General features: G+C 50.3%; 4 protein-coding genes across 4 annotated transcripts; 3 read left to right on the forward strand and 1 right to left on the reverse strand.

The window, feature by feature from the left end:
• Positions 1–376: 376 nt before the first annotated feature.
• On the forward strand, positions 377–1,494 carry SCP_0306070 (hypothetical protein; the record flags this gene model as incomplete). Its single annotated transcript, XM_027755999.1, has 2 exons — positions 377–897; positions 957–1,494. The coding sequence occupies 2 exons, from the start codon at positions 377–379 to the stop codon at positions 1,492–1,494; spliced, it is 1,059 nt and encodes a 352-aa protein (XP_027611800.1).
• A 2,172-nt stretch (positions 1,495–3,666) lies between these two features.
• On the reverse strand, positions 3,667–8,359 carry SCP_0306080 (ATP-dependent permease MDL1, mitochondrial; the record flags this gene model as incomplete). The annotated part of the gene is made up of 20 exons (XM_027756000.1): positions 3,667–3,825; positions 3,882–4,091; positions 4,150–4,277; positions 4,326–4,448; positions 4,518–4,585; positions 4,628–4,723; positions 4,781–4,998; positions 5,068–5,077; positions 5,130–5,226; positions 5,317–5,509; positions 5,575–5,643; positions 5,695–5,771; positions 5,827–5,882; positions 6,232–6,364; positions 6,427–6,535; positions 6,587–6,725; positions 7,345–7,829; positions 7,888–7,983; positions 8,050–8,179; positions 8,250–8,359. The coding sequence occupies 20 exons, from the start codon at positions 8,357–8,359 to the stop codon at positions 3,667–3,669; spliced, it is 2,706 nt and encodes a 901-aa protein (XP_027611801.1).
• Positions 8,360–10,993: 2,634 nt separating this feature from the next.
• On the forward strand, positions 10,994–12,419 carry SCP_0306090 (hypothetical protein; the record flags this gene model as incomplete). Its single annotated transcript, XM_027756001.1, has 3 exons — positions 10,994–11,428; positions 11,487–11,867; positions 11,925–12,419. The coding sequence occupies 3 exons, from the start codon at positions 10,994–10,996 to the stop codon at positions 12,417–12,419; spliced, it is 1,311 nt and encodes a 436-aa protein (XP_027611802.1).
• Positions 12,420–14,036: 1,617 nt separating this feature from the next.
• Positions 14,037–16,554, forward strand: SCP_0306100 (Protein kri1; the record flags this gene model as incomplete). Its single annotated transcript, XM_027756002.1, has 8 exons — positions 14,037–14,142; positions 14,191–14,382; positions 14,435–14,490; positions 14,544–14,944; positions 15,007–15,255; positions 15,324–15,550; positions 15,614–15,990; positions 16,042–16,554. 8 exons carry the CDS (start codon positions 14,037–14,039, stop codon positions 16,552–16,554), a joined length of 2,121 nt encoding a protein of 706 aa, XP_027611803.1.
• Between the last annotated feature and the right edge of the window lie 950 nt (positions 16,555–17,504).

Here is a 17,504-nt window from a genome sequence, read left to right on the forward strand (position 1 = left end):
AAGGGTGCCTCTTCGAATTCCAGACATGATCGAAAAACATATGATGAGCATATGGACGAGGCTTACGCCGATAACTCTATCGTGCCATCGACTGATCTGGGACACAGGGTGCGAACATTGGTCGAGAAATCGATCCGGACTCGCATCCATAGGCCTCGCACGAGCGAGTGGCAGGTTAGAGTTCCTCAGCTGGATCACAGGCAATGATTCGCTGGAGAGCACTCGAGCAGACACGATCCCTTTGAACTGAGGCGAGATAAGATAAGATCTTTTTTATCGCTGAGGAATGGGGTCCAAAATAGGAAAGTAGGATTGCACGCGTCACGTCACGGTCTCAAACTGACAACACCGTTTTACATTGCCTTTAGCACTCGCCATGCCTTCGAGCAAGCTACACCTGAAGCCGACGCCAGCAGAAGAAGCAGAACATGAGTGGCGAAAGGCTCAGAAAGCGGCACGGAGGGCAGCGAAGAAGAGGCGTCCTAACGAATACTCCAGCGACGAGGATGGCCGGGCGAAACGGCGGCGAGCAGATTCCTCTCATTCGCATACCGGGACCACACACAAACAAGCACACGACGAGTATGGTTTTGACACCGAAGAAGAGTACGGTCCCCCTCCACCCCCTTCTGTTTCCTCCAGCCACCGCGCGCGCAAGCCGGATTACGACCACATCTACGCGCAGATGCAGGAGGAGCGCTTCCGGGAGAAGATGTGGGGGGCATTGGAAGATGACGAGCGCTTGGACGCGGTCGAGTCGCGCTTAAACGCGTATGCGCATGTACCCAGGAGGTGGCGAGGCGGAGGCATGGACCGGATGGATGACGACGCAGACATAAACCCACAGATGATGGAGGATGAGGACTACGCGGAGTGGATCAGGGCGGGGATGTGGAGGTACGTATGCCGGATTGGCAAAGCATTCATCGACCTGATGGTGATTGTTCAATAACTAGGAAACAGCATGCTGCAGACCATGCAGAACAAACTCGCAAGGAGGCCGAGAAGGCTGCTCGTCGAGCATATGAAGAGGCTATCAGAGAAGAAACTTCTAGGCTGGAGAAGGCAGCGGAAGAAGACAGAATGCGACGGAAGAGAGGTAGAGACCGCAAGCGCGAGGCAGAGGCGAGGGAGCAGTACAATGCTCAGTGGAAAAAGCTGCTTGAAGCGGGTGAACCACTGCACCAGCAAATCGGGTTCTCGGACGTTCCGTGGCCCGTCATGAAGACAGGAGACGCGATGTCTGTTGCAGACCTGTCACTGCAGGCAATTTCGACGTTCTTGGTACCCGCTGAAGGGCGTGACCAAGAAGTAGATGCCGAAACTGTCAAGAGACGCAAGGACAGGCTTCGTGAGACCATGCTACGTTTTCATCCGGACAAATTCGAGGGTCGGATAATGGTACGAGTGCGAGAAGCGGATAGAGAGAAGGTCAGAGAGGCTGTTGGAGTGGTTGTGCGAATTGTCAGCGAGTTGATGGGTGGGGGAAAGTGAAACCTACGAAGGTGTATTTTGCTCAGTTCGGACTTCAGCTACTGATGTAGCTCGTATTCATAGATTACGGATATCCTTCATCGATCATAGTATGTACATGTACGTTGTACAATGTACAAGAACACATTCTCTGCAGTTCCATCCGTGCATGCTCAGCAACCTTCCGTGACTACGTAGTACAGGTACGAAATGTTCTCCGGATCACGACAATGTCTCGGTTGCACGACTCTCGCGGTTGTACAGCACCTGAACAACTGCGCGTTGTCGTATACCCGATGACATGTTCGGATCCAGTCCCGTCCGTTATGTGATTACCGAAAGTTTTGGTGTCTGACCACCAGCACGAACAGTCTTCATATACTATCAGAATCGGCGACGACTCAAAACAGATGACATTGTGTGCGCACCATCTGATATGTCACCCCGCAGAACCGCATGAGGGAGTTTACATTGCGCTCCCGTGATGTGGACACTTCTTCAGCGATATCGTACTCCTCCATCAGTACTTTCGCAGTCTCCGCTGTGTCATGCCGACAAAATAATATATCTCAGGTGAGCACCGAAAGCGCATTTTCAAACACTGACCATCCATGTAGAATAATCCTTCGAGGTCTTTCGGGAAGAAATCGCTCACTTCTCCATTCGGCTTCAAAATGGTGTGCAATGGATCGCTCATTCGCTCCGTACTCAGCATGGAATTGCCATGCCGGCTCTCCCTAGATTCTTGCCTCAGCTCAACTCGATGACGAATACAACACGGTACCCACGAGTTGTGCAGCTGTCGCTCCAGCTCCTCCAGCTGTCGCCTATGACAGACAATCTCGTTCACAAGGTCTTGAGGTATATACTGTGGGAGCAGCAGAGAGACCTGCTCTTCCACCGCCTTGTCTATTTGTTGCGACAGCTCTTTTGCGACTGGTTCGGCAGCTTACTGGAGGACTTTCAAGCATATACGGTCTATGATCACTCACTCGCGGTCTGGAGATGCTCGACGACATCGGTTTTCAATACATCGTCGAAGAGCCCTGTAAGAAGGTTCAGCAGATGGAATATATCAGATTCTAATACCTGCCCGGCGCCTCACGCTGGATCTCCTCAATTTGCTCTTCCTGTCTCTGGTCTGAGGCTTTCATCTGTTCCTGAAAACTGGCATTGAAGCAAAACTCAGTATTCCTTCATACGACTAGGAATATCTGTGGTGCGACCCACTCGGCGATTCCTGGTACAGCCCGCCGTTCTGCGCGTGGTCTCTGCCCATCGGCAGTCTGTCCTGCCAATACGTCGAACGTTTTCTGAAGATGAAGCGGACATAGGTTCCCCAATCAGAATACAGGAGACTGATGCACGCGGAAATGACAAACGCTCAGCTCATCCAAAGATCCTTTCATAGACCGGATAATCTCCGCGACAGCTGTAGCCTCCGGGACGGTCTGCGAGGTGGGCATACCGCCCTCGTGCATTGATTGCGGGGATTGCGTCACAGTGGGTGACATCGAGGCTTGTGATGCGTGAATCATGATGGTTCCCACTGATATGCAGAGTGGTATGTGGATGGTGAGTGGGCTGAAGCAATATGCGCGCGTCTTTGTGTACCGAAAGTGCATCATGTGTGTGCATCGTGCTGTGTGTGCATCGTGACCCTGAGAAGAGATCGATTTGACGTCTTGTATCACGACGGGCAATGGCCTCGGACAATCTATCAATGGAGGTGGATTGCAGAGATGGAATAACTACAAGTCATTGCAGTTAAACGGACAGATTTACTATCCTCCGATCATCTTCCATGTAAGGCAACCAGCCTGTCACGCTGGGGTCTCAGGCCGAACACATCCTGTTGTCAGAAAAACTCTTTGTCGAGTGCGCATCTAGAAGGTCAGAAAGAGGCTTTTAAGACACTTCCCTCTCTGCTATCTGTCTGTTGCGGCTGTTGGTAAGCCACCGTTGCCTGTCGTGTATGTAGGCGAACACGCAGGCGATTTCCACTATGCTCGTCATGAGGCCCAGGTCTACCGTATCACATTAAATAGCTCATGAGTAGAGAGCCTGCTTGTGCCTAAATACAACATTATGCGGATAAGTCGTTGAATACAGACTGATGAGATTCTATAATGATGTCCGAGACTCCAGGTAGCCCTTCAGCAGTGGAATACTTCGTTGCGATCACATTTTGAGCTACAGCTGTGCCTCGGGTCGAGGCGGTGGGGAGGGGGTGTGTGAATTTATTGTAATTGTCGGTGTTGGCTTTGCTGAGCTGGATAAGGTAGATTCACCGGCGGCGGCGTTGAGCTGGGCAGCCACGAGCTCCCGGAACCTTGAGTTCTCGTTGTTGACCTAGATGGACATTATCAGCATTGCTCGTTGCAGAGAATGATACATTTGAAACGTACCAGTTGGCGAAATGTTCCCGCCTCACTGATGTGTCCATCTGGAAGAGTAAGCCACGACCATCGGTCACCCGGCTTCACAAACTTAGCGGAACAAGGCGAACCTTCTAATACAACGATTTTCTCTGCCCGCGCAATCGTCGAAAGGCGATGCGCGACGATAAGGCATGTTGTCTGTCTCGACCTAAGAATTTTGTCAATCGCGTCGTTGACCTGCCAGGTCCAAGGTGTCAGTGAAGGGGTAATAAAGGCCAGAATCGTCAATGTTCACCCGATGTTCGGATGTTGCATCTAGGGAACTAGTGGCTTCGTCAAGGGCCAAGATCGCAGGCTTCTTCAACAAGGCTCGGGCGATGGCTAGGCGCTGTCTCTGGCCACCACTGAGACTCAATCGCCCGACTAATGTTCCAGGTGAGTGTCAAGTTAACGCAACACGATGCCACCTACTTTCTGTATCGAAACCATGCGGCATTCCCCACACGAATTCACAGTTGGCCTCACGAGCCGCAGCTTCAATCTGCTCGCGAGTAGCTGACTCGTTACCATAGGCTATGTTCGACGCAATTGTTCCTGTGAACAACACGGGGTCCTAAAAAAAGGGAGTCTTGAGTTATGTTCGCAGAATCAGCACGGCGGCACCACTAGCCTGAGGGACAACGCCGATCAAATTACGCCACGAGGAAGGCTTAAACTCTCGGATGTCTAGACTGACCATATCAGCACACATTCAGAAGAGTACCATGGCAGACCTGCCTTGCCCATCAAAAGTAACTCTGCCCCTGACGGGGTCATAATACCTCATCAATAAAGCATTGATGGACGATTTGCCACTTCCACTCTTTCCGCTGAGAAGAAATGTTATCACAGGGAAGTAGCCCCTCGACAACAAACAGAATACCTACACGATCGCGACGCTCTCACCGACATTCACCTCTAAATGTAAATCTTTCAAGATCTGTACCCCTGGTCGGCTCGGATACTCGAAGCAGACATCTTCAAATCGAACAGGACCGCGGCGCGAGTGATCTACTATAATACCTGTATCTGGAGGAATTGCTGGCTTGCGATCCAGCAACTCGAAGATGCGGACACCGGCACCGACGCCCCGCATAATGGACGACTAAGAGATGGTAAAGAGTACTGCAACTTCAGTGACCATGTCGTCGACAACAGGATAACGAGTACATACGAAGAACGAGCTGAAGATATGAAGAATTAGCAAAATAATCTTGAGCTAACTATCTGCCTTACGTTAGCATCTGTAGACCACTTCCAACATATACTGTGTACAACAGCAGACTGGTCAAGTCTCCAACAGTGATTGCTCCCTGAGTAACTAGAGATCCTCCTGCGGCAATGGTAAGTAACAAAATTCTGTGAGAGGGGAAAGTAGGGAATACACCGGGCACCTGGCACGCAGACATTGAAGCTGACTAACCATAACCGAGAAGAGCCAGAAGAGTAACATTACCACTCCACCCTGTACTACCGAAGAAGATTCCGCTGGCGATTGCCTCCTTTCGTGCAAGAGAAAGCACATTGCCAACTTTCTCGTGAAATTTCCGTTCTTCATGAGGGTGCGCGTTGAACGCTTGAACTGTACGCATTGCAGAGAGGGATTCTTGCGCAACCTAGGTAGTCAAGACAAGCAGACCGATATTGAGTAGCAATGCAAACACAATGCAAATAAACAGACCTTGGTCATGTCGCCCAGAGCTTCTTGAGTCTTGTTCGACAATCGCTTGAGATATCGACCGTAGAACACCTGCAGAGCCGTTTGAGATTGTCTTCGACCGTAACCAGTACAACAACGTACGACACCAAGCGAGACAGGAGGAACAACCGTGAGCATCAATAACGTTAATGTGGGTGAGATGTAGAACATAGCACCAACTGATGTAATGGTTGTGAGCAAGATTCCGAGTACTCATCACGAGTAATTACTTACGACCAGCTGAAGCCATGATCACAGAACGTAGGCCGTCCGACAAGTTGTTTGTCAAGCTAAGTCATCAACTCAGTCACCATGTTTTCCGTAGAAGTCTATTACAGATGCAAGCGAAGCGCGCGGTACAATTCATGACGAAGAACACTTCTTCGCAGGAGCTTCTGTTGATTTGCGGCAGCAAATAAAGATGGCACCCTTGCCTGGCCATCTTTTGGACATATCGAAAACAAAAAATGGGAGAGTAAGAATAGGCAGTTCGGGCACGGCCACTTTTCGACAATTTCCGCCGCAGTCGACGTAATTTTGGACAGTAGCCCACCACCGAAATCGGGAATTTGGGGCCACTTTTTGACGGCGGGAAAATGGTGGTGCCCAAACTGCCTAATAGCAACATCTGATGCATACCTTTCACCCACAATACTGGAATCCAAGCTAAGTCTGCTGAGCACATCCCCTTCGCCACGTTCAACGAATTCCACTTCTTGCCGGAGAGCTGCACCGTACATCCGCTCGCGCAAACGAGCCACTATCCGCTGACCTTCAAACGGACGTCGTTAAGTTACCCTTACATGAGGCGACATTCCAAACTTAACGACGTACCCGACAAACGCATTAGCATGGCACGTCCAGCGTTAGCCACGGCACCGGTGGTAAAGAGTAACAGTAGTAGCGCAGAAGCTTGCCACAACGAGAGGCTTAGCGGTATTTGCTACATATAACGTTCAGAACACGCTTCCGATGACACCGAACCACCACCTACGGGTTCCGTGGACGTGAAGAAATCTATGAGCTTTCCGACCGTGAAGGGCACACTCAAGGATATTGAAGAAGACACAACCAAGAGACCAACAGCAATTCCAAGCGGTTTGCGTTCCGGCTTCGCAAGCGCGACAATCTTGCTGAAAGACGAAGCGTTACCAGCGGCGCCTGAGATAAACGAGGGGAAGAGACGTGATAATAATGAAGACTTTGGTTTCACCGGCAGCGGTCTTGAGCGTTCTATTGTTGACTGCGGATGTGCATCTTGAGTTGTATTTGAAGAATGAGGAGTGGAAGGAGGGGTCGGGGTTGACTGGGTCGCCAGGAATCTGCTTGCAACTCTGAACCGGTCGGACTTGCACGCCGATAAATTAAGCCTTAGCAAAGAGGAAGGGCGGATAGGCAAGACGAGAACCCTCGCCCTGAAGGTCCCCGCTACAAATAGCATGGTAACGGCCAAGACTGAGCCGTCTGACCCTCCAGTTGGCCTTAATGGAGCTGCAGAGACGACACGGAGATGGTGGAGAGTAACTGACACGGTGAGCCGCCGCTGAGCGTGGCGTAACACACGTGATCTGCCGCGACGCGTAGCAGCTTGGTCTCCGGGTCCACGATTTCTTCTACGGAGATCGGCATTGACCTGAATTATTCCTTGCAAGTGACACAACATTTCTCAGCAGCAGTCGGGATGTAACTAACAAATTCTGCTATGTTTTTGCCGTGAAAATTCACACAAGCGTTGCTGTGATCACCGCACACTATTTGCGGAACGTAGTCCACAGCTTGTGCAGCCACCCCTCGGTTGTGGCACTGAGCTCCGATACCGGTAAATCCTTCACAAATCTCCTTCTCAGTTCTTCCCTTGCAGTGAGATCGCGAGGGTTAACAAACCACCGCTCCATGCCACGCATGACACCTTTCTCCATCCACCGAAGTAAGGTGTTGTCCCTCTGCCAAACATTCTCCGTCCAAACTGCCAACGGGCCCGTTCTCCGGGTGACCGTCTTCTCCTCTTGAAACTCCTTCTCGTGAACGCTTGGCCTTGGCACAAACCTTCGAGCCATCCGATTGGCCATGACGATGTCTGTGAAAATGCGGTCCCCGACTATGACCAGCTCATTATCTGCAACAGGAGTTGGGAGGGAAGCGAAATAAGCCCGTATGGATGTTATGCAGGAATATGAGGGCTTGAAGGACGAGTGCCGGAGTACTGCGACAGAGAGATGATGGGCTACAGACTCAGCCTGACAAGGTCGCGTGTGGGTGTCAAAATGAAGGGATGCTCGAGATTTGACTACCCACCTGAATATCTCCTCCATCCAGATGCGATCCAGCGGTATTGCTCACAATTAACACGTTTTTATCTCCAAAGGTCTCCCGGCACTCATCCCACGCTTGCTGAGGCACAAGAATGGTGTTCATCAACCGACTGGATGTCCTCACAAAAATCATTTGGGTACTCACCTTCAGCGCTGGTATCAATGCATCCTGATGCGGTATGGTCTGCGACTGGATAAGCTCAAACCCCTCCGCTTGTACGATAGCACATACCAGACAGTTATCCTTGTCAAAGACTACACCACGGTAGCCGACTCTGCGTAGCTCAGGAAAATCAAGTTGGCGGATATCTTACTGCATGGCATCGAGAGGTTAGATGGCCTAACCCCTCTGGAAAGACAGGCCTTTCACCTTTAACGGCTATGGATGGTATCACAAGCCGCGGATTGATGAGAAGATGTAGAAGAGCAAGGATGCCGGGGAGGTTCAAGGGCATATTTATGTTGTCAGTTGGCAGTTACTTGACCGGGAGCCTGTGCAAAAAGAACCATCGCAGCCAAGTCGCAGCGGCTGTTCGCGACGGCCGGCCCGGCGTGCAGGTATCGCCGCATCTCCATCAGCAAAACCGGGAATTTTCTCCAAAGAGATTATAAAGGTGTAATCCCACGTAACTTGTGCAATTTTTTCACCAAGCAATACATTGCATTGTAATCCTGAGTCAGATTGCAGAGTTGCCAACTGGCATAATCAGTTATAAACTCTGGAAACATTTTACAGGTTATGAAGCTCATATAACTTCCTGCAAAATTTATTATGCACTTGTAGCACGTAGGCACAGACCGTCCTAAACAGACCGAAACCGATTCATTCGGATCGGTTTCATAACTCTCAAAGTATTCCAAATTATGTCAACATATTATATTACAGCGGTACAACACGTACAAAGTGCTCTACATTAGAACTACTTGGGCCTACTCACTGCACCAAAACCCGCGTGCCGTCGAAACGCCCACTTACCGCGTAACAACACCCGCGTGCCGCCATAACAAACAAGTATTTAGGTCTACTTACCGCACCAACACCCATGTACCGCTGTAACAACCAACACTAGGAATCAACACACTTACATTTCCGCCCACAGGCATAAAACAATAGAGATTGAAATAGAACGCACCGCGTGTCGCTCCAACCACGGAAGCCCAACCAAGCTGCGCGCAACAACAGCCCGGTATCACCTGTGCGATACAGTTAGCCGCGTGTAACGGCACTCACCTGGCAGGCACATTGCAGTGGCAGATGCTGCGAATTTATACGCGAGTGAGGGTGGCGAGAATTGTCGGCGGACGGTAGTCGCGATGCATCGAGACTTGCCTCAGAATTGCCTCAGATTGCCTCAGAATTGCCTCGAAACAACTTCGGATCTTTTCACTGTGGCCTGGACAAGAGCCTTGCCTTAATGCTTGCATTTGGTGCGGTACCCGGGGGCCTGAATATGAACGATGCAAGAGCAACTCGGAGCGAGTTCTGCGGAGAGTGCTAGGCGTCTAGAAGTTCTTCCGACTGTGTAACCTGGTGAGCAACGTTTGACTTGGGTTACATCGCTCGACAACTCTTTGTCGACATGTATTTTTGTTCTAACTTGTGTATCAATTTCTGTTCTATGTTATCTTCTTTATAGACCTCTACTACCTTTACTGTGATTACAAATCAGTTTAAATATTACTAGTCCTGTGTAACTTACACAACCCTTGCTACCCCGATGTAACTGGTGTAACCTTACATAAAAATTTCCCGCTTTTGCTGATGTCCTTGCTGCCATGCAGCGACAAGGACGACTTCTATCTACCGAACTCTCTTTTTTCGTGTCACATTCCACGCAGTGCTAGGGAAGCATATCCCTCAATTTGGCGGCGATATGCAATGGTGCCTGCATGATGTAGTGCAGGAGAAATCCTCAAGAGTGTCGATCAATATCCGTTGACGGTTTAGTATTTACCCCATACTTCTTAGGAAGTTCTTTAACACAGTCAATCCCGGTTTTTGAATAATAAACGGGTTGTCCACGGCCGGATGCAGGTGAAGAATGCCAGCAGCCTGAGTGGCGGACCTATGAATGCGACCGTGACTGCGCATCCATCGATCCACACGGCCGGGTGCGCGCCGACCCAACGCCGACCTGTAAAGATCTGGGCTCACATAAATACACAACTTCTCATGAGGAGGTGCGCTGTTACGTGTTCACCGGCGTTGTAGCAGCAGCTCCACGCAGCAACCGGTAGCGTCCGCTATTTACGAAAAGGTATGTACAGCAGATTCACAATGTGTGGAGTTCGCAGATCGGTGTCGTGCCACCTGTGGATGCGCATGGCGCGTAGTGAGTGCATGGGGTAATTCAGGTGAGTATCTGGCGACATTACCTGAAGTTGTAAGGCCGATAAGAGCTCTGTAGGCCAACTAACACGCGTCACTGCTACGGACCACCTGCTGCGATGCACGATGCCGAAGCAACGATCGCAATAGTGCGTGAATGCACGGGAAGCCCGTTTAATTCAGCACAAAGTGCGCACCCCACGCGCACCTACACGTGGAGCGATTTTGGGGTTGTCCAATGGCTACAATATGATTGCTTCCTAGCGATCCTCTACCTCAGATGTGTGCAGAAGGTTCGAGCGCAGTATGAATTCAATTCTGAAGGATGTATGATAGCAGCCTTGGTGAGGTTTCGTCCGTCACTTCTCCATCTCAATTGATATCTCTTCCGCATCTGTGCAGAATTACTCCCCAAGTTGAATTCCAAGCTTCACCTGTGTACGTAGTCAACAAGAGCTGAGAGCCTTTTGCTTAACAATTCCGTTTCAGGATGTTCATATACAGAGGAAAACTCAACTTTCTGCATTACGCAGTGGACTAGGCAATTACGGTCGTTCTACCGACAACCTTTGATCTGCGAGAACCTGTCTCTGCATTCTGGCAGTGGACTAAAGATGAATCTGGGGAGGAGAAAGTGATGGTCTCCCTCAATGGGACCATTGACAGCGTCACGGTGACCAGGGATATCGGATTTTTCCATGATCACTATTACAAGTTTGAGGGCGCTCAGGATGCCGATGAAGAGACACTGACGCTCACGATGCGCGACGCGAACGGTTCCAGGTCAGACCCCATGGTTTTACAGCTCAGTTACAAGGAGCCTCCGTTCACTCCCAGGTGCCTTGTGTACACCGGGAAGTTTTCTTGGCGTAACTACGCTATCGACGAGATGCTTACTGTCATCGTTCCCGCCACATTCAATGGAGGCGATCCCATTTGCGTGTATTGGCAATGGATGGAGGATGCTGACGGCCGGAAAAAGATTAACCGCGACCGTGTGGGTACTCTCGATGTCACGGCGGGTCCCTTTACCGGCGATGCGCAGACTCTCGGGATACCGGTGACCTTCTACAGGTTCGATGGGGAGGTGGATCGGACCAGAGATAGGATTACCTTGACAATGAGCGGTCACCATGACGAGAAATCCGAACACATAACTTTGCAGCTGGCCAATGACCTCCTGCAGAAGAAAAAGGTCGGCAATGGCTGGTTCCACATTACTGTCGTGCTGAGTTCATCGTCCAATATCACAGGCACTCATTATCCGTTACGATGTCGGCGTCGATGAAGGCATTCACAGGGTTCGTGACATGCTCGTCGACACTCTCGGTTTTGGCATCAGCAATGTCGAGATGTTATATTATGATGCTGAGCCTAAGGATCGCCCGAGACTGACCAAGAGAGGCCAGGAAGCGCCGACAGCTGAGCAGTTCAAGAGCAAGTTCACTGCACTACTCAAAGACACCAAGCCTGGCGACATCCGTTTCTTATATGTCGATGCTCACGGTGTTCCCCTGTATGGGAATGACGAGAATGAACGTGGGCGCGATGAATCTTGGAAGTTTGCGGAGACAGAGGATGGTCAGAACGCAGAGCTTGTTCATGACGACTGGATTGCGGACACCGTCCAGCAGGTGAGCAAGTCAACCTTAATTCAAACTTCGATATCAGATTACTCACTCAACATATAGAACCTGCATCAGAGTGCGAATCTGACAATGCTTTGCACCGCTTGTTTCGGTGGCGGTATGCTCGACCTTCGCAGACGCTCATCTGGCATCCTCCTATCAGCATGCTTCGACACTCAAATCAACGTTAAGGCTGTCAAGGTCGGAGACGTTAGGGATCCATGGACCTTGGCCATCCTTGATTACATTGACAAGAGGGAGAAGAAGAAGAAGAGGATGGCCTCGTACAACATGCTGTTCGCTGAAGCGAGGCTGCGGGTCAGGTCGATGATGGATTCTGGGCTGCTTACCTCCTCGTACCTGGGACCTAGCCCGGATCCACGCAATCCGATAGCCTGGCAGGAGGGGCGGCCCATGCAGGGACATCAAGACCCGCAGCTCGTGTTTAATGGCTGGTACGTTGATGTCAATACGGCGCGTTTCTTGGAGCCTTTCCAGCCGGCTCTGTCCCGACCGCAGGATGCAGGACGCAACCGCTATCCCCGCGATGAGCTCTGACACCTTTGGTAGCCTTGGTGGTGATTTAGAAAGGGTTCGAAAGTGTGAGTTGGTGTTGCGTTCGGTTATAATTACTCGATTTGCTCGTATGATCGAGTCGAGGTAGGCGAGGACTAGACATCCGCTATGGTTTTCTGACATATACAGTTTCTTCAATTGTATGGATGTTCCGACACTTCTTTCGGCGTTGTTTCTACCTACCTACCTTTCGGCGATTCCGCATGACTTAGCTCCCGACCAGAGCGGGGTTCTGTTCATATTTCGGGAGATATCCGCTTGCAAGGTGTTGCACATGTACGACTCTGCCTCTCACTGGCGAGTGGATGGCGTAGTGTGAGTGGTGCTGGTGAAGCATCTTTGAGCCGTGAGCTGTCCGGGAGCCGCCAATCGCAGGTTGGCAGCGGACTAGTCTCCCCAGGCAGAGTAGACATTCTGCTTCGACCTTCAAAGCTTCATGCCTCAGGAAATCCGTGTCCGATCAGCGGACTAGTCTCGGCACAACAACCTTTGGAGAGAGGGTCTTGCACTAGTTGCTTTAGCAGGGCTACAAATGCAGCGCCGCTACACAAGTGTTATTCGATGACGTGTATACAGGACGACCTCCACGGAAATATTAAGTATATGAGTACCTTTTATATCGTACAAGATGTCTTTAGCAGTAGTAAAATGCATCTACGTTGCCAGAGGAAAAAGGAAAGCTGACCCCACCATCCACCGCCATCATATGTACCTTCATGTACCCGAGTATTATTCCGTTTCAAAATCTTGTTTGGGGAGTGTCGGATCCGTGTAATTATGGTTACACCTCGTGCAAACATAGAAGAGAATCATGCGGGTTTCTTTTCGCTTTGACTGGTCTTGGAAGACGACGGCGCTGCGAAGATAAGAAGACAGACGAGCAACGTGGCAAGCGGTCAATAGATCCACAGCAGAATAGGGAACGACCACATACTCATTATTACCGCATTTTGGGCATTGCATGTTTGAATGGGCCTATGTGCGAAATTGAGGCTGCGACGATGAATAATCCGGTTCTGACTCACCAGTGTTGGATCGTTCATTAGGTCCGTCGTCACGCCAACTTGTTCTCTATATAAAAGAGTCAGAACTCTGAAAAAACACAGCGTATTTATTGCTCATCAATGCGCCAAGAAATAACCCGTCATTGTAGGGGTATTGCATACATCACAGAAGAGCATGTCACACGGCAGGCCAGTCAAACACAAAAAACACCCACTTTGTCACAGTCAATAAATCATTCCTGTACACACAACTGTTTTCGCCTATCTCATCGTAGGGGCATATGCGACAAGCATAGACCATGATGCGACGCTGCTCGTCAGCCTTGGGATACAACAGATTGTTGCATTCGGAACAGAAGTGCAGCGAGGCCTACATATAAAGCATAGCACAAGATAGCCATAAGTAGCTAGTTCAGACTAGGACCTCGATTTGAGAGAAAAGTACATGCCATGTTGCGTGTTCCAAAGATTAGTGCAGAAGACAAGGAGGTCGTGCGCTCAGTCAGAATGGGCGCTTGACATGAACGCGTCAATCACGTGCGCATGATGTGGCTTGAAAACCTCTGCAGATCTTCACTGCCCCCTGGGCTCCACCATGCTGTCGGAAGGCTCTGACACTGAAGACATCCACACTTTTACCATCAGTGAGCACTATGCAAAGGCGTATCAGTACGGAAAAGAGCGCGAAGAGCTCGCCAAACGTGAGCGCGCACACACTTCTATGAGAATTTGACCTCACGAGAGGGCAGTCAAGGAGAAGTACGGGTCAGATGTCGACGAGGATGATGTAGAGTCCGAGGAAGATTCGGAAGATGCAGAGTCGGAGGACGAGGATGGGGAGGAACTCACACCCGCTATGGACGCAGCCATCCTAAGAACGCTTGCGCGCATCAGGAGAAAGGACCCTGCAATTTATGAGAAGGACATAGATGTTTTCGAGGGTAGGTGTGTTCTACTACATTTGCGTATCTATTGATTATATATATCCCGTAGAGGAGCAGCAGAAGACTGGCGACGCGACGATCTCCGTGCACACACGGAAAAACAAGGTAGTTACATACTACATATCATCCTTTTCATACCATACTGAACCGCATTGCAGTCGAAGCCCCTCACGATGCGCCAGCACGCACTGGCTTCCGCTCTCGACTCGAAATCCCCGTCACCTTCTCCGGAGCCTCTTACGCATTACGAAGAGCAGGCTGTCTTGAGAAGCGAGACCATTGCTGCATTCCACACTGCGGTCAACGAAGACAGTGACGGCGATGACCTTCTAGTCCCTCGAGTGAAGGGAAAAGACGAGCTTGAGCGGGAAAAAGAGGAGTATCGTGCTTTCCTGGAGAAGGAGGTCGGTGAGGACTTGACCCATATCGTCACGATCGAAGAAGACGGAGGCGTGCCATCTGGTTCTGCGGATGAAGCTGAAAGGTCCAAGAAGAAGAAGAAAGGCGAAGAGAAGACGAAGAAAAGCAAGCAGGATGAAGGCCAGGAGTTCCTCATAAAGTGCGTACAGAGATTTTGACTCTCAGGTGCTCATCAATCTTACAGTATGAACAATTGGCTAGCTACATCTTGAATCGCGGTTGGGTTGACCGCTCGGCGCGTCGGCTCCCGACCTACAGTGAGATTACTGCATCCAAGAAGGGCAAGGGCAAGGCAAACGGTACTTCTACTGCTGACTCGGATTTAGAAGATGAAGTGGAAGAGCAAGAGGGTACTGGCGCGGATGCGCAGAGTGAAGAGCTGGATGAGGACGAGTTTGACGAGGTTGTGGATCGATTCGAGAGCTCGTATAATTTCCGTTTCGAGGAACCGTGCGTATACCTTCGTGTGCCTCTCGCACTCGTTTTCTCCAGATGCTTAAGTCTCCATTTACCTCCAGAGACGCAGCAACTATTGCGCGGTATCCTAGGAATCTTCCCTCGCTAGTCCGACGCGAAGATACATCGCGAAAGGAAGCACGAGAGAAACGCATAGCCAGGAAAGAGGAAGAATTGTTGAAGAAGAAGGAAGAGGTGAAGAGACTAAAAGCGTTGAAGATGAAGGAGCTCCGTGCGAAGCTAGAAAAAATTGGGAAGGAAGGTGGCAAAAACCTCGAGGACACTGCAGGTCAACAAATATTCTAACATTTACCGAAATTTTATACTGAGCGCATGTTTTATGTTTCTGCAGCGCTGCAGGTACTTGACCTCGACGGCGACTGGGACCCGGATACGCATGATCGCCAGATGACGGGTCTATATGGTAATGACGACGATGCGGATGCAGTAGACGAAGAGAAACCCCAGTGGGATGATGAGATCGACATCGACAATATTGTACCTTCAGAGCCTTCCGAGTCCAAGTCAAAAAAGAAGAAAAAGAAGAAGAAAGACAAACCTGCAGATGTGATTGACGAAGGAGGGGTCGACGTGGACGAGATGGATGCAGAGGTCGAGCGTCTCCACAGAGATCTTGACGATGAGGAGTGGGATGGCACAGAAGAGATGCGCAAGCGCAAGCTAGACGAGTACATGGATGAGCTGTACGAATTGGAATTTAACGACATGGTGCGTGGGTACTCGCAAGGGTACCTTTCATGATTATTCACCACCTTTTAGGTTGGGGATTTACCTACACGTTTCAAATACGCCAAAGTGGAACCGCAGTCTTTCGCCCTATCGCCTGTCGAGGTATTGATGGCAACCGACGCGGAGTTGAACTCGTATATGGGCATCAAGAAGTATGCACCGTATCGCAAGGAAGGAAAGGGCAAGCACTGGGATGCGAGTCGTACATCGAGGTTGAAGGAGCTCAAAGCAAAGTTGAAGGAACGTGGTTTTGATCCACAGGGACAAGATGGCGTAGGTGACAACGCAAGGAAGCGAAGGGGTAAGAAGGAGCGGTTAAAGGAGCGAGCGACATTGGTGGTAGAAACTACAGATGTTGTCGACCAAAACACAGAAGAGGTTGAAGCAAGGAAGGAGTTGCGCAAGCGAAAGCGACAAATACCGCATGTGGAGGAGGATGTCTCGGCCGCAGTGGTGGACAGGGAGGCAGATGTTGTGCAACAGAGTACCCATACGGCAAAGAAGCGAAGGCGACGTAGGAAGCACGAACATGCTGATATTTGATTCCTGTACTTTCGTCGATTGTCTAACGGATGTCATGAGCCCACACCTGATTGCATCACAGTTGCGGTGTAATAGAATGTTTATGAAAGGGACGTTCGCTCAGAGCAGACTCGGAAGGAAGACCCTGCAGGTGACCGATGATACGTTACAGCACGATGCTTACTTCGACCAAGGCAGGCGTACGTACTTCGGTTCTGCGAAGGCTGGAGCTATTGAATAGCAATTGAACATGCTGCATAAAGGGAATAGTTGAGTTTCTGGGCAAGTCCCCGTCCAATTAACCTGCTTGCCAGGAGTTCAATTCATCCTCTACACCTTTACATATACGTACGAACGTGATATACACGGAAGCACAGAGGCTTGACCGTATCATTCACTCCCGCTGCTGTAGCGTGTGAACGTCAACGATGACCATAACTGGAACATCTAGAGTTTTGAGCGGGGTCATTTGGGTTCACTACGCGAACAGCATCTCAGCAGGATAGAAAAGAATAGTACTTCCAACGCACCGCAAATTTGATCCATACCTGAATTGTCACTGTTCGAGTTCTTGAGTTGAATTTCTCGACACTTCGTCCCAAGGCGCAGATAGGAGTCAATTATCCGTGGCGGTTCTCAATAAGACCGCTACGGAATCCGTCCGTATGTCGGCACAGGAAAGATGAAGCTAACCAAGCCCACTGGTACCGCAACATGTCATTCGTAATACGTGACCCACTCTGCGGAGAAGCGGCTGTCTTCGTTCATGCGTGCACTAAGGGCTGACAAGTCCTGCGCATGGCCCTATAGCAAATCACCGTCAAGAAGCCGGGGTGCGTAACCCGTCCTAGCCAAAGATACGATATGCGAGAAAACTCGCATCGGGTTTGCATGCTGTGCAGGCAAGGCAGGAACACGAGGACAAACAAGTCGTAACAAATACTCACACATCGACAATCAGGATGAGAGCT

This window comes from Sparassis crispa, assembly GCF_003851025.1.
Source record: "Sparassis crispa DNA, contig_000002F, whole genome shotgun sequence".
NCBI lineage: Eukaryota > Fungi > Basidiomycota > Agaricomycetes > Polyporales > Sparassidaceae > Sparassis > Sparassis crispa.